Here is a 15,685-nt window from a genome sequence, read left to right as displayed (position 1 = left end):
GCAGGACAGGATTAACCTATATTAATATGAACTGTTCAATTGTTACTGCTATTTAAACATCTTGCAGGTTAACTTTGAACTATTGCACTTCATAAGTAACATAAAATTCAAAACTTTGGAGCAGAAAGAAAAATTCACAAATCTTCCAATTGAGCAACTTATTAGTCTAAAAGGCTTCAATTAATTACTGTACTATATGTAAGCTCAGACGGAATGAAAACCTGCAGCTGTTTGGGCCTCCAGGATCAGGATTTCAGAACATCCAGCCTATCGGCCCAATTAAACAATTCCTCCATTACATGGTGACACTTTGGAATAACCTAGAAAAAATGCAGATGCACGGGCCCCTCAGGACCAGAACTGGACCAACCTCTTCTACACAATACCAAGTTTCAAAATAGAATCCTAACCTCATGCATAAGCATATTTCAACTCCAATATAAAGTTGAAATGTATATATTGTATATTTCTTCATATGCACAAACCGTACATCTACAATGTTGACATTTATGTGTGTGAACTAAGTACTGATACTGTACAGTCTTCACACATCTTTAAGACATTGTAATAAACATATATTTCTATTTATATATTTAAAAATGGACCTCATATTTCAACAAACTATTCTATCTTTCTATACTAGGCTCCACATTTGTATTCCATATAGTATAATTAGACATTAATATTCACATAATTCCTAATTAGCCCTGGCTGTTTCACAATGCAGAACAATTTAAAGCAGGGGTGCACAACTCAGCTCCTGTAGCGCTGGAGTCCTGCAAGTTTGCGTTGCAGTCCACCTCCTACTTGCGCTGTTGAAATAATGAGTGGTAACAACTGGAGCCCTTAAACAGATTTCCCCATCGCTTATGATGCCCCCTTCAGTATCAGCTTGCTTGCTCTTAAAAAAGCATCATAACATTGAAAAGTGTTCTGTACAATATTAGACATTTTTGTTCTATTAATGTTACACATATCTCCTTTATGCGATATTTAAAGCTTGATTGCTTTTTAAGTGAAGAAAAATAAGTTTGAGGCTGTATTAATTTAATATGAATTATGGCATTAATAAAAATAAATTCATGGATCTCTTGCCATAAAACAAGGTCTCCAACCCTACTCTCAGGGAGTCCCACATCCAGCAAGTCTTATGTATCAGCATTAAGTCACCAGTTTCTGAAAACCTGGAAAAGTTTGATTTTGTTTAATTAAGCAAGCAGTTTGTAAAATTCAGAGATCATTTTGGATTGAACTATGATTACCCTTCTGCCCTTAAGAACCAGAGCTCTCTTAATTTAACAAATTGATTGCTTAACACTAGAACTACTATTAGGGTCAAATTGACCCCTACACCACAGAAATAATCCTACATTTTAGTTTTCATTTACGTTACGTAAATGTATTTTTATTACTTTTCCTAAAATTGCATGTCACTCTATAAACCTTGATCTCATTCTGCCAAATCTGGAACAAAATAAACATCCCCACCCCACAAACCACTATAAGGGGTCAAATTGACCCCTGTATTATGTTGTACTTATTTATTTTACCTATGATTAATAAACAGTTTTGAAAATCAAGACCTCTTATATAAGATAATCAGATAATCATCAATGTCCATTTCCCAGTCCATGTCCAGACATTCAGTTAAGGCTGTAAAGTCACTCCCTAGGTGTGTGTGTCTTTTCATGTTTATATCGCATGGTTGCACTTGCTTGGAGATGGAATTGTTTGGGAGCAAGGCCAGGCTTAGCAACCAGCAAGCTGGGCTGGTCAGAGTGCAGCAGACAGTGTCTAGCAACCAGGTTGAAGGCTAAGGCTTGGCATGGAGATATAGAGGGAAACACTGGATAATACTTGATTCAGGCCACTGGCACAGGGAAACAGGGCTTCTGGAGTTGCTAGAATGATCCAATTTGGGAGTACACATAAAAGTCACCTGCACTTGCAGATTTAGTAGATAAGGAAAGTAAGTTGTGAATGTTTAATCAGTGAAATCAACAGGTCAAAAATCTACTGCGCCTTAGAAGGAGTTTGTCAAAAACCAGCACTCCAGTTGTTTTTACTGGCCTGTCTCATCCTTCATTTGCCATGACAGACCCTATGGTTGACCAGATGACTAGGCTTAAGCTCAAACTTTTAGAAAAGGTAAGTGTTTTCTGTGTTTTAATAGTAATATCACACAGACTCTGGAATCTTTTTGAAACAACAAGACTTATCAGAAGTCCACTTTATAGAACACCATGGGGAATTTCAGTTGGTGTAGGCACTGATTTTTCTGAAAATAAAATTAATAATAATAATCCAGCAATCCATCCATTTTCACTCCGCTTCTCCTGGTGAGGGTCGCGGTTAATAATAATAAACTTTATTTTATATAGCGCCTTTAAAGGTGGCTTCTCAAAGCACTTTACGAAACGACAACAGCAATAACAACAATTAAAAATACACAAGATAAAGAGAATACACAGAGGAGACAGTAGATGGTGGTGCTAAGTACAGTAGGAGCAGAGGGGTAAAGAATGGAACCAGTAAAGTAAAGGCTCTTCTAAAGAAGAAGGTTTTGAGTCTGGATTTGAAGGAGTTTAAAGACGGTGACTCTCTGATATCCTTGGGGAGAGAGTTCCAGAGCTTAGGGGCATAACAGGAGAAGGCCCTGTCACCCATAGAGTGTAGATGGGCTGTGGGGACAGTTAGGAGACCAGAGGAGCGAAGGTTGCGAGATGGGGAATAGGGCAATAATAGTTAAGACAAAATTAAAGTAATTATTTCCCTTTACTGTAGTGGATGGTAACAAAACACAGACAGATTCTGAATTTCAGTTAGCAATAACTTTTTGTGCATTATAAGTGAAAATTATGTTCTGTTTTCAATTGTTCTGTCATTTATCAGCACTTGTAATTTGCTCTGTTTTTCGCTGTACTTAAATTAGACTTTAAATTTACCATTGGAAGTTATGTAAGATCTTAAATGTACTTGCTTCATATCTAATGTAATTCTGTTCAATATCCATTATTGCTTGTAGTTCATACTATGACTTAGGTTCAGTCGTGATACAAAATCATATGAGTATAGGCACATGACAAAGATGTGATAGATATGGGTGATTGTATCTACTGAACTTAAAAGGCAGAATTTTGAAATTGGGTTTTAACAGTTCTTGTTACCATTTTTTTATTTTTAAATATTGTCATGGAGGAGAAGTTCCTTTTTACAGGAGAGAATTAAAATACCCATGCAAAAGAAAGGCAAGAAATGAAATTCCTGAAGTGACATACAGTATACTGAACTTTACTGTGTTATTTACATGAGATAATTCATTATTATTATTTGTATTTATTTACATTTCTAACACATAACCAAATCAGGGCCGTCAATCATAACTCAACTCAGCTTTCCATTCTCCAATTTTAGTTATAATTAACATTCAAAAATCCTACAGCATTTTCATGGTTGTTAAAATAACAATGTACATAATTGATTTTGCTGAATTCTATTTAGTAAATTAGGCCCTTTGAGTTTCATGTTAAATAAGCTACACTGTGGCTGCTATTTTAATGTAGTATTATGGAACTTATTTTACAATTTATTATGTAATACATTTTCATACCTCCCAGAGACGCTATCATTTCGGTAAATAAAATTAGTTTAAAAAATGGCATGTATTTTCAGACATCTTGATTCATTAATGTGCTCTTATACAGTATATTAAAAATCAGAGCTATATTTCAACTTTTTCTCATTAGCAGGTGTGTTTTGTTTTTGAGCAAGGTGTGATAACCTTTTGCAGTGCTTTTACAATTGTTCCAGGGGAGATATGTTGGCTAACACAATTGATTCTGATTATCTTAGGAGGTGTACAGGGTGTTCAATCAAATCGCAGAGAAACCTGATTGCAGGCAATCAATCAATGGTGATTTCAGCAATATAATGAATAAATGTGGAATAAATAATATGTCCTGCTTTTTAATGTATCAGTAGGAGCCTTATTCAAAGCAATGTCTACATATAGCCACGGCAAGAATAATATTCCTCACTATCACCTAATAATTCACTCTTCAGTAGAGAGGTACTGTAAATTCCATTCAATACATGAAACATAGTTTGAAGTATTATCCATCAAATAATAATCAGCCTTGAAATCTTATGGAACCCACGTACCATATGTTATCCTGTGTTATCCTCAAATTGTGATTTTATCCCCATAGCCAGGGAGTTTCTTTAAACATCTGATCCAGTTTACTGAAGTAAATTACTGATAGTATTCAGCCAAAAAGGTTTACAGACCCTTATTTAATAAATCCTTGTGCTAAATTGAGCATTTCACATTTGTTGATGTCTATTTTCTTCCAGCAAATACTGTACTCTTCAGTATTCTTCAGTTGTTTTTAGCACCACTGGGAAGAATGACTTTAACAGACAAATGCTCCTCAGTTTGTTTTGCTCTGCATGCAATGCCATTCTTTGCTATCAGCTTGTGCATCCGTTTTAACCTGCAATATTAGCACTGACAAGAGGATCAACGCTAATAGTGTTGATGCTATTGCAGTTCATTACTCCAAATACTGAATGTTTCCACTAAAACAACAAACAAAATTATCCATACTAATCTCCTCCAGTCCATCAATGACAGAAGCTATATTTTTGAGAAATTGGCCCTGAGCAAGGCCCTTAACCCCAACTGCTCCAGGGGCACTGTACAATGGCTGACCCTGTGCTCTGACCCCAAGCTTCTCTCTGTCTGTGTGTCTCATGGAGAACAAGTTGGGGTATGTGAAAAGACAAATTCCTAATGCAAGAAATTGTATATCGCAAATAAAGTAACCTCACCTTACCTTACTGGCCATGACATAAGGTGCAATATGTATTCAATCTAGTCATTAATGGCACTAATCCGTAACAACAGAACCAACAAATGCAATATACTTCAGTACAAAAACATGGAATACATCTTAATCAAATTCCTAAAACTACAATGTATTTTCAGAATATATTCCTAATCAAAGCAAGCCCATCTTTCTACTTAGCAGCTCTAAGTAATAAAACCCAGTAAGTTTATTTCGCATTAGAGAAAATAACTTGCTTCAAAGATTTTATCTAATTGTTTTTTAATCCAGAATTGAAGTTGGATTACTGTACCATCCAGGGAGCATTCTCAGTCTTCCTAATGCAGCAGGAACTGGGATAAACCCAGACCTAAGTTAAAGTACTTGCAACCTGGTGATTCCCCTGAAAACTGGTGTTAATGAAGCATGCTTCATGGGGACCATCAGGCAGCAGCTGTCATATTGTAAACAAAAAGTACACTTACTGTATACTACATATGTTATAACTGTGTTTTTCTATCACCTTTCTTCATCAAATAGTTATAATGTCATGTTTGAATCACTTTTGGACAGTGTTTGTACTCTTCTTTTCTAATGTCACAAAATGAAAGTAACTCTTTGGAATCAAGAATTGATGAGTGTGCCCACATGGGCCAAACCAAATCGTCTAATGTTGTTTTACCTGTTTGGTTTCATGAGTTAATAATGCTGTCAGTTCATAGTTTTGGTCTATGCATGGTTATACTGTATGCAGAGCAGAAGCCAGCTAATCCCTGTGAGTACTTTAAAACCACAACCAAGCATGATAGTATTATTCTTTTCTCCAGAGACTGGAGAATGAACGGGACAACTTGGATGAAAGATTGGAAACAGCTTTTTCCACAGCAAGTAGGTGTTTTTCTGTCTTACTGAATTTAACCAGGATAGTGCCAATCCGAATGTGTGGGAGACTTTAATCGGACTTTTGGGAACCTGTGTTTTATTTTCCCATTTAATAACAGTGATAACTTCCACCTACCCACCACCTGTCAGCTACAGATTCCTGGTAAGGGTCACAACACTCTGTAGCCTGTCCCAGAAGGACAGGATACAAGGTGTGACTACCCCTGGCCAGGATGCAAGTCCATCGCACCAATTAACCTAGCAATCATAACAGAATAACTGGAGAAAACCTATGTAGACATAGGGAGAACATTCAAAGTCCACATGTAAGTCCCCCTGTCTAAATCAAACCCACAACCACAGAGCTGTGAAGCAGCAGTGCTAAGTGTCAGGCCAGCCTGTCTCCCACTGTGACTAACACCTGATAAATCTGTTGCATTTTCATAGAATTGACCAGTTTTAATTCATTTTAGCAGGCCATATCCAACCACTCCAGAACAGAAATTCGGGCTCCTATTAATATTTGGTGATAGGAAGAATTTCATGCAGGACTTGAACCTTCCAGACCCACAAAAATTGTACTTTGGTGCACTCATGTGGCCTGAACTGGAAATGTTTTTTAATTCAGATTTAATTGAGGGAGTTCCAGGTTGCAAAGGGGTTTGTAAGGTTGTGGCATAATAAGCAGGTTGGAAAAAAATGAAAAAAGCTTCTAATTACTTGTTTTGGCACAGGAAGCATTGGTGGACATGAGGATGCACTGCACAGTGCCCTCCGAAGAAAGAAGGACCTGCTGCAGAAACTCAGGGTACCATTCACTGCCAGTATTAATTATATTAGGACAGGTCTGACGTAAAATAACAAAATACCAAGATTCATCTCTGAACAGTCACCTTACTAATGGCAAGAATACGCAAACACAGAATGGTTTAGCCATTAGGTTTTCATCATCAACCACTAACAAGACAAACATAACTGACCATACTTTTTTGGTCACTAGTGTCACCACTGTAATACACAAGCACAGGTTGTTATGCACCCACACCCACCTCACAGTTGGTCTTGTCCATGACACTTCTGATAGCAACTTAACCAACACAACGTTCATTTATGCTAAGCTTTCTGAGGGCTGAAAGTTAAGCTTCCAGCACCTTCACAACTGAAATTGCACGTAAATTCTAAACTAGAAGAAACCAAAAAAGCAATACTTTGAGAAAATATTAGTATTTTTTTTATCAGTCTTGACTTTATAGCCTTGGAGGGAAACTTGTATTATCAGTTATTAACAAAAATACAGGGGAATTTGTTTAGTAATGTTTAGAAGAGGAATGCTTTTTTAACAGACTGTTACTATTTGGAGTACATTAATGTGAAGCATGTTCATGTTTTAGACCTTACTTTTGACTTACTAGGTTTGAAGGTCAATGTTCTTTTACAATCATAGGGCTGGCTCTGCCCTCATTTATTAGTTAAGACTTTATCAGCTTTAGAAAAGCAGGACTCAGGTGCTTCTCTTTGTGTGTGTCTTGTGTACTTTGCCATAGGAGCAGCACATGCTGGAGGAGCTGAACCGTCCACACACCTGGGGAGGGACGAAGACCAGGTACCGACAGGGCACCGACCCCCAACAGCAGCCTATTCACAACTACCAGCAGCCCCCACCCCTACCTCAGCCACAGCCCCCACGCATCATCCAGCAGATGGTGAGAGGCGACTGACTGGCCTACCCCTTTGCATGCTTGAACTTAGATACCCTTTCAAAGTAACATTAGAATAGCTTTAAAACGTAAGGTACAACTGTTCAAAGAATTATGCACATCATTCTTGGAAAAAGATTTAAATGAAGAGAGTGTAGAATTTTAAATAATGGAATATTATAAGTAGAAATTGCACTGGTTAGAGAAGCAATGTGGAGAAGCGGGTGGAGTGTTGGTGTTATAGTTTTGCAAAAGGTAATTCATCCAGATTGCTTCGTTAAATTCATAGCAATATGAATAGGTGCACATGCAGGCCACTTCGGATAAACGTGTTACCTAGTTAACATTTTGGACCACTGTGATCAGTTTTGGTCACCACACTACAAGAAAGACAATGCAGTTCATAAGAGAGAAACCTGATCTTTGGTGCATTTCATACAAGGGACAGATCTGTTTTTTAGCCTGGATCAAAGAAGATTATGTGTGAATTTGATCCATGTATTCACCAGTCCAGTGGACATTAAATTTAGATGTGTTTGTGGTAGAAAACAGGGGATGCATCTTCTCACAAGTCATAGAAGGCTAAAGCAATCTTACTACACTGTAGAAGATGACTCTGTGGGGTTCTTTTGTAATAGGCTCTCTTTGGCCCTTAAACTGCTAGTGAACCACATGACTATCATGGACGTCTCCGTTAACTTTCTTAATTTTTTATGAAACACCATTATCTACACTGTTATACTACTCTGTATCCATTAAGGTAACACAGTTTTAGGTTTTACTTTCAGTATTGACTATATAACCATCTGATTCATTAAATAACGTCATATGTCACCACTGTATACTGTCACCATACCTGTCCCTTTCCTTGCCTTGAAGAGAAATGAAACAGCTTTTGAACTGTAGGTAAAACACGCCACGTGGAATTTGCATGCAAGTGGAAATAAGGTTGCAATGTAGCCTCATACTGTTGTTACATATTGAAATGTGTTCAAGTAGGTAGCTGCATCAGCATGCGTAGGCTGCTAAGGAACAAGTAAAGGTTTATTCCATGCTGAAAATAGAAGAAAAGAAACACAACGTTTTGGCTGTGGAGCCTACTTCGGGTGTCATCACATATTGAAATGTGGACAGTTTTAATTTATGTAATATTATAATTGATATACAGTATTATCCTAGAGGTCAAAGCTAGCTATTAAAAAAAAATCACAGTGGCAAACTGTTCTTCATTCTTTTATATACCAATATATAGAACCGTAATGAGGATTTAGAATGAAGCTTGCTTCTCAGTTTGCTAATGAAATCCCTGTAATGAAAGAACAGATTATAATAAACACTGCTAGATTACAGTATACTAATGTGTACTGAGGTTATGCTCTTCTTAGGAACACTTCATAATCTGGAAGCTGTTTTTCCATACGTGTTTCTGTGCTCCAGATGCCACAGCAGCCTGCAACAATTATCCAACAGTTGCCACAGCAACAACCACTGATCACACAGATCCCACCTCCACAACCTTTACCACCAATCAAATCCGGGAGCATAAAAGAAGGTGGGTTGTTGTTTTTGATATGGTGTTCATCTAAATCAGAGCACAATTAATGGATTGCAATGTAATGCAAACTACATTGAGTTTAGCGATTCTGTATATGTTTTTGTTTTTAAAAAGAATGAATTTTAAAATGTTGGGAATAACATTTGCTTTAAAATGTTTAATAACAATAATTCCTTACACTTATATAGCTTTTTTCTGGACATTCCACTCAAAGTGCTTTACAGGTAATGGGGACTCCACCACCGCCAGTTGTGAGTTGTAGAGTGGCTGCTTGCTAAGTTTAACAGACAGAGGATATTTGCTTATTGAAAATGGCTGCCTTCTAGAATAGACTTATTGACATACAGTTCTCAGTTTCTTCAATGGAGATATGTCTTAAAAAGCTGTGAATTCTAATTGAATGAAAGCAGTTCAATCTCTTCGAGCAATGAAATATCAGTTTATTTTCACAAAGTTCTCTATAAAGCATAATAACATAAGATTTGAAATTGAAATATATTTGAAACTTGTTTGTTCCAGTTTTGAAACACATACTTGAAACATTGGTGGCCAACCACAGAAGAAACTGGGTAGATGAAAGGCCATGAAAAATCAGTCTGATTCGTCAAATTCTTAGTCCTGCCTGGAGGTCTTGTGCTTCTACTGAGTCCAGCTGTGTTCATAACTAGCCTTATACTCATTATTGGATACTTAGACCAGTTTAACTTTTATCCTGGAGTTCTTCAGCTAGCACTTTAAAGTGACTAGAAAACCTGCAGGTACAGTAGATTGACCCTCCAGGACCATGAGTAGGGACCAACCATGCATTAGACACATAAACCGGTTGTCCCATACTCTGACTTTTGCACTTTAAGAAGTGTGTTAAGCAAAACAAAAACAAAATCTCTGAATGAGGACAGCATGTTACTAATAATACCAACAAATTGTTGCAAGCCCAGCACAGTTTGGGGGACCAATTTTGTATTAAAAGGACATGATACAACAATTATGATATCTTTATATTTTAATAAAGGTATACACCTTAATGGGATCCCTTCTATATGCAAACTACTTTGGGAGGAAAATCACTTTGCATCTGCAATTATTAATAATATTGAAGTAATATACTGTATATGTAATACATAAGGAAAATGTGAAGTTTTCAATAAATAATGTTTTTAAGACTTTATTGACATGTTAAATTCACTAAAAAAACCTGTACATTGCAGTATTGCTATCCATGAAAATGTTACATACTTTACAAAAAGAAAATCCCACTGCCTTTTGTTTCTTAGATATGGTAGAGTTAATGTTGATGCAAAATGCCCAGATGCACCAGATTATCATGCACAACATGATGCTGAAGGCCATTCCACCCATGGCATTTTCTCCCACTGGAGGTGGTAGACACCCTGGACCTGCTCCCAATCAGCAGTTCTCTCAGCCCAACCAGGTTGGTGACACCAGCTCTCCATCCCTGAAACTTTAAAGTCAAACCAATTGGTTGGTAAACTATGGGGCCAAAGATCTTCTTGACTCACTGTACAGTCACAAACTATCAATATATCATATTGTAGGGATGCAAGAAGTCACAGCTCAGCTCAGTGAAAGAGAGAGGGAAAGTGTTCTATAAATGTTAAAAACAAGAATATTAGCATATTCAGGGCCTGTTTATTTACAGTAACTAGACTTCAGCAGTGCTGACAACATATAGGAACCGCTTGTTTATCATCCCAGTGCCAGTAAAGTCACTAGGGACTTGTGAGAAAAGGTGGCCAGACCCTATGCAGTGCTGAGAGAGTAGGTGTCCAAAATCCTAGGAGCGAAAGGCAGTATTACGAGGTCGGGATAGGCAGGCTTGGTCGGGTTTCCGGAGAGTCTGGTCAAGAGTAAACAAATCCAAAAGACACTAGGCAGAGACGAAGTCAAAGTCGGAGACAGAGCTGCGTCAGGTATCCAGAAGTCAGGTCAGAAAAGTATCCAAATCCAAACGCCGCTAGACAGAAACGAAGACGAAGCCGGAGACAGAGCTGGGTCGGGTATTCAGAAGTCATGTCAGTAAGGTACGCACACAAGAGAAAGACTAAAGTCGATCTCAACAGTGAGCGAGGACTGAGAAGAGCGAGAGGGTAAAATCCTGGCAGATCTGTAATGGACTGGTATCCTGTCCATGTTACGTGGACTGCAAATTGAAGAAATCTATTAGATTTAATTACCAGCTGCTATCCTATGTATGCAGTTTTCAATTTTTTATTATCTTCATCATCTTCTAGGACAGTTATTTGGGCTCGCCCATCATCCTGAAGACAGAAAAGCCCCGCGGAAATTCAGTTCATCATCACCACCACTACACCCCTCCTCCCCTCCAATTCCCACCTTTTCCTGGACAGCTTCCACCTGTCAGCTACCCCATGTGGCCACCTATGGTGTCCTCTAATTCCTTGGGCCAGGGAGGTGGTTACCAACCATCAGTGCATCACCTGACGGGCCCCACTACACTCCCACCTCTTAACACGTAAGAATCTGCACAGCATCTGTGAGGTACAGAAACTGAAACAAGGATGTGAAGTATTGCACTTACAGTATTTAACCTAGCAAATCTCCACTGAAGCAACATTTGGAAGCAACAAATAAGGAATGAAATTATAGTGAATGCTATGGCCCATAAACTGGACTGCTGTAACACATCAATTTCCCTACGGGATTAATAAAGTATTATCTATCTATCTAAACAACGCTTTAAGTATGACTATCCTCACAATAAATCCACTTAGACTACAACAACAATGTAAGTTTGTGTGAAACACTAAAAATATTAGTCATGGTAAATTAAATGCAATTATTTTTATAATAAACAGTACATTGGTTCTAGAACTGAACTAAGACTGGATCCTGATATGGTTAAAGTTTTCTTTCATGAAAATTGAAAATAAAAAAATGATTTTTTTCCCGTGTTGTCTTTATAAGGGTAACAATGGATGGGTTCCACAACAGAGTCCCACTGGGCCTTTGAGGTGAGCTTACCTATTTAATTACTTTTTAAAAACAGTAGCTTAAGAACTAATTTAGGTACTATTTTAAAATGTCTCATTATGCTGGCTAAACCATATTTGTATTCAATGCAGCCTAGGCCAACAACTATTTTTGCACAGTCTGAGAGTTCATTTGTCTTACACTTCATTACATATTCTGCACTGTGTAAATTTTAATGTGAATGTATGAATTTTTCTTAATGTAACATAATGGTTTTGCGAGCTGCATGTCTGCCTTAAAAAGACATCAGTCAAATAATTGAATAAAAAACATATCTGAGGAACATTTGTCAGACAAGCACATTAAAGCCACCTGCCCTATGTTTTCTGTCAAAGTAATGCTGAAGGGAATCTAATCCTTTCTTAAAAGGCTGAAACATTTTAACCAAAATTCACCACAATTTATTCTCCTTTGTTACCCATAGGGGCATGCTTCCTAAAAATCTCTGCACATAATGACAAAAAGTAGCCTTTTATCTATTGAAGTGTCCGGTGAAGTGATTATTTTAATAGAAATGTATTTCTCTTACACTCCGAAATACTTCGGATGGTATTTCTCCTCCTTTTGTTACAGCATGTTTCTTGTGCAGATCATTTTCTTGAAAGAAAGTCTACAAATTGCTGATTCAATTCAATTTTATCTTTGTGTTGCACCCTTCAAATCAATTGGTCACATAGTATTTTTACTGCTATTAACACAAATTATACAGATGGGGATATACAGTGTAAGTGGATGTAAAGTAGTTTAATGTATTATAGAGTAACAGTGTAACCATCGAGGAAGGATCAGAGAAAAACAAAAAAATAAATCTCTGGGGTTCCATGGCTCGATAGTTTTCTCCTTTCAAGAAACAAGCTGTGTGTAGCAAGAAATTATTTGAATGACAGTATACTGTATATGTGATCCATAATGGGAGAGGTTGTGCTTGAGTTTAGTGTCTGTAAACAGATATTTACTGTGAGTGGCAGTGGATGTATCCCAGTTCACTTGGCTTATCAATCTAGGATCTCTGATCTACATTTATAGCACTTCCTTCTTATTTTGACAGGCATTTAGGTGACTATCCATTTTATCTTCACAAAGAAGTTGCATCCATCTTCAGGCAGTACCTTAAGCAATCTGACTGGGAGTGTATAGGTTGGACATTGCTGACATCCATACAGAAGGAAGGGACCAGACTGTTTGAGATCCTTGCAGATTGTTGCAACATCTTCTTTCCTGTGCAAGGCTGCAAAGGAGTGTTTCAGTATTTCAAATGACTGTCCATTTTAAACCCAGTCGCTGATTATATCACTTTGAGCAAACCATGGAATGTTGATGCAGATGTATGAAAAATATATGTAGTTAGAAGTTGAAATAGATTTTACGTTAAATATTCTTCATGATTCTGAATACAAATCTTCTCTTTAAAGGGGTTATTGAAAGAAAAAGCCATATTATTATATGTTATCTTAATAATGCTATATTTAGCCTGAAACGTTTGCTTCTTTTCAGTAAAGCTTTAATATATCATGTTATTTTAAAGGACTGTTTTCTCCTTAATTTAGTGCATCTATCCATATGGAATGACCTTTCCAATAGTTTCACCTACTGTTGTCACAAACTATATCTATTTCTTACTTTTCTTTGTAAGCTAAGTATTTTTGTATTTATGATTTTTTGCAAAGTGCTTGAAATTTTAATAAATGTCGATTCTAACAACATATGTTTCTTTTTGTGAAACAGTAACTGTTTATGTTTGGAACAAAATCACTATAAGATTGAATAAAAAGAAAATGAAGTAGATTATTTTACCAATTTAAAAGCCTTTTATAAACAGTCTTTTGTTTTCTGTTTGTATTCTCTAAACCAGGAAACAACTTAGTGTTTATTGTATTAAGCTCTTTGTTGGTAAATAATTGGGTTTCCAGCTGCCCTGTATTAAATTTTGAACTAGACAGACTCTATCACAATGACATAGAGATTCCTGGCTCTGGAGAGCCGCCCATATATACTTCATAGCAAACATAATCAATTCATATTTAATGTGTTTTACCGGAACACATACAGTATATTTGTAAAAAGTTTTTGTCACAGAGCGTGATCCCTAAATGCAGGATAATGTTAGCTTTTGTTGCTAGCTACTCCACCTAGCAACATTAAGAGTACTAGGACCGTTTTTGCCCTACAACAGGTTCCTCTATTCTACCAGAACCATCAGTACACCCAAAGATCTGCACAGAACAGGTGTCATACATAATTACACTTTTTAATACTTTATTATCAATCTATTCATCACACAGGACCCGCGATGCGACAGATTCTATAACTGCCTACCCAATACACAGAATACATAACACAACTTAATCAAAAGAGGCACATACTCACAGAACAGTAAAAGATCCCCATGCATCCCACTTACCAAAACCCAAATTTCCCAGAGGAGCAGTCCAACATCTCTGCTCTCTAAAACCAACTCCAGTTGGTGAGCTGGCATGCTTTCTTCCACCACAGACAGAAGAAACTATTTGTAGTTTTCGATATCTCCTCAGTCTTGGCCATACTGGACAATGTGGTCTCTTATGTGCCTTCCCACCCTGTTTTGCTCTGAATCTACCTTCGGTAGGGGAGAGGAAGATGATGCTGGAGCCTTCCTCTAATTCTCTACTAGAATCCTTAGTGTCTGAGTCCTTACCTGTGTGCTGTGGTACGAACGGTTTTACTTTAGTTTCTTCTGTCTGTGTGCCCCATGAGTCCTAATGACTGGGGTGTTTGAAGCTCCTCCTACCAGGTCTCTGGACACATTCTCAGGCAAGTGGAAGTCTCCCTTTGATGTCTTGGAAGTGGGCAGAGCTAACTGCTTGGGGATCATTGATCAAGTCATGCAGATGACCAGGATTAATGCTGCAGTGCATATTTATCTCAGTCTAAAGTCCAGTTAGACCTGTCTCACAATCACACGTCACCTTGAACTGTCAGGTAACTGCACAAGGTGGACCTTTGAACAAGGAAAGACACGGAATGTACCATCCTTACAGAGACACTAGCCATTCTATGCAAACTTCATGTCAGTATAGCCCTCACACCTCCGGCCCGACACTAGTTTTTTGACACTTTCTCCTACCTTTTCACAGCTGAAGCATTCCTGCTTTTAATGTTGGATGCTTGTAAGGTCTGCTAGCCCAACACTGAAAACTATGCTGTGTATGGCAGTAAAATTCAATGCAGATCAAGCTGGCATTGTGGGTATCATGTTTGTATGGACAATTAAATTAACAGTGATGGCAGGTATAGTAGTTACTAGAGACTAGTTTCCATGGGAATGTATTGGATTGGACACCACTGATGTTAGGGTACCAATGTCTTGTGCATACAATTTTTGCACAAGTTTTATGATAGCTGTTAGAGTATGCCAATGTTGCTTTGTAAGTGCCACTATATGGCTTTGTAACAGCTTCTTTTACTTAGTACTAAATGGACATTTTGCTAAGGTGGCTGACATAAGCAAAGAGGAGACTGGATATGTGGTTGATGAAAATGTATTTATCCCATTAGCTATCCTTTTCCCATTGTAATGGGGTTTCCATCTGTTTAGTGGCTATTCACCCAGCGGATGAACAGAATAAAATCCTGCAACTGACAACTGGCAACCCACTGAAGCTAAGTAGGTGTGAGCCTGGTCAGTACCTGGATGGGAGACCACCTGGGAAAAACTAAGGTTGCTGCTGGAAGAG

The 15,685-nt window shown here is 37.6% G+C and overlaps 1 protein-coding gene across 1 annotated transcript; it reads left to right on the top strand.

Annotated features, from left to right (window-relative positions):
- The first annotated feature begins 1,773 nt into the window (after positions 1-1,773).
- Positions 1,774-13,307, top strand: c14h21orf58 (chromosome 14 C21orf58 homolog). The gene is made up of 9 exons (XM_088607317.1): positions 1,774-2,148; positions 5,654-5,714; positions 6,443-6,516; positions 7,253-7,411; positions 8,843-8,957; positions 10,235-10,392; positions 11,213-11,454; positions 11,907-11,953; positions 13,021-13,307. Exons 1-8 carry the CDS (start codon positions 2,092-2,094, stop codon positions 11,950-11,952), a joined length of 912 nt encoding a protein of 303 aa, XP_088463443.1. The 5' UTR covers positions 1,774-2,091; the 3' UTR covers position 11,953; positions 13,021-13,307.
- Positions 13,308-15,685: the final 2,378 nt, after the last annotated feature.

This window comes from Lepisosteus platostomus, chromosome 14, assembly GCF_059453375.1.
Source record: "Lepisosteus platostomus isolate fLepPlt1 chromosome 14, fLepPlt1.hap1, whole genome shotgun sequence".
In the NCBI taxonomy this organism is placed as follows: domain Eukaryota; kingdom Metazoa; phylum Chordata; class Actinopteri; order Semionotiformes; family Lepisosteidae; genus Lepisosteus; species Lepisosteus platostomus.
Note: the sequence above shows the minus strand (reverse complement) of the source record. Positions and strands in the feature narration are given on the sequence as shown.

Excerpts from the sequence above, each read along its gene's own strand:
- c14h21orf58 (XM_088607317.1), top strand. The coding sequence starts at position 2,092 with ATGACAGACCCTATGGTTGACCAGATGACTAGGCTTAAGCTCAAACTT. Across the intron at positions 2,149-5,653 it reads AGCTCAAACTTTTAGAAAAG|AGACTGGAGAATGAACGGGA; the intron begins GTAAGTGTTTTC and ends TCTTTTCTCCAG. Across the intron at positions 7,412-8,842 it reads CACGCATCATCCAGCAGATG|ATGCCACAGCAGCCTGCAAC; the intron begins GTGAGAGGCGAC and ends TCTGTGCTCCAG.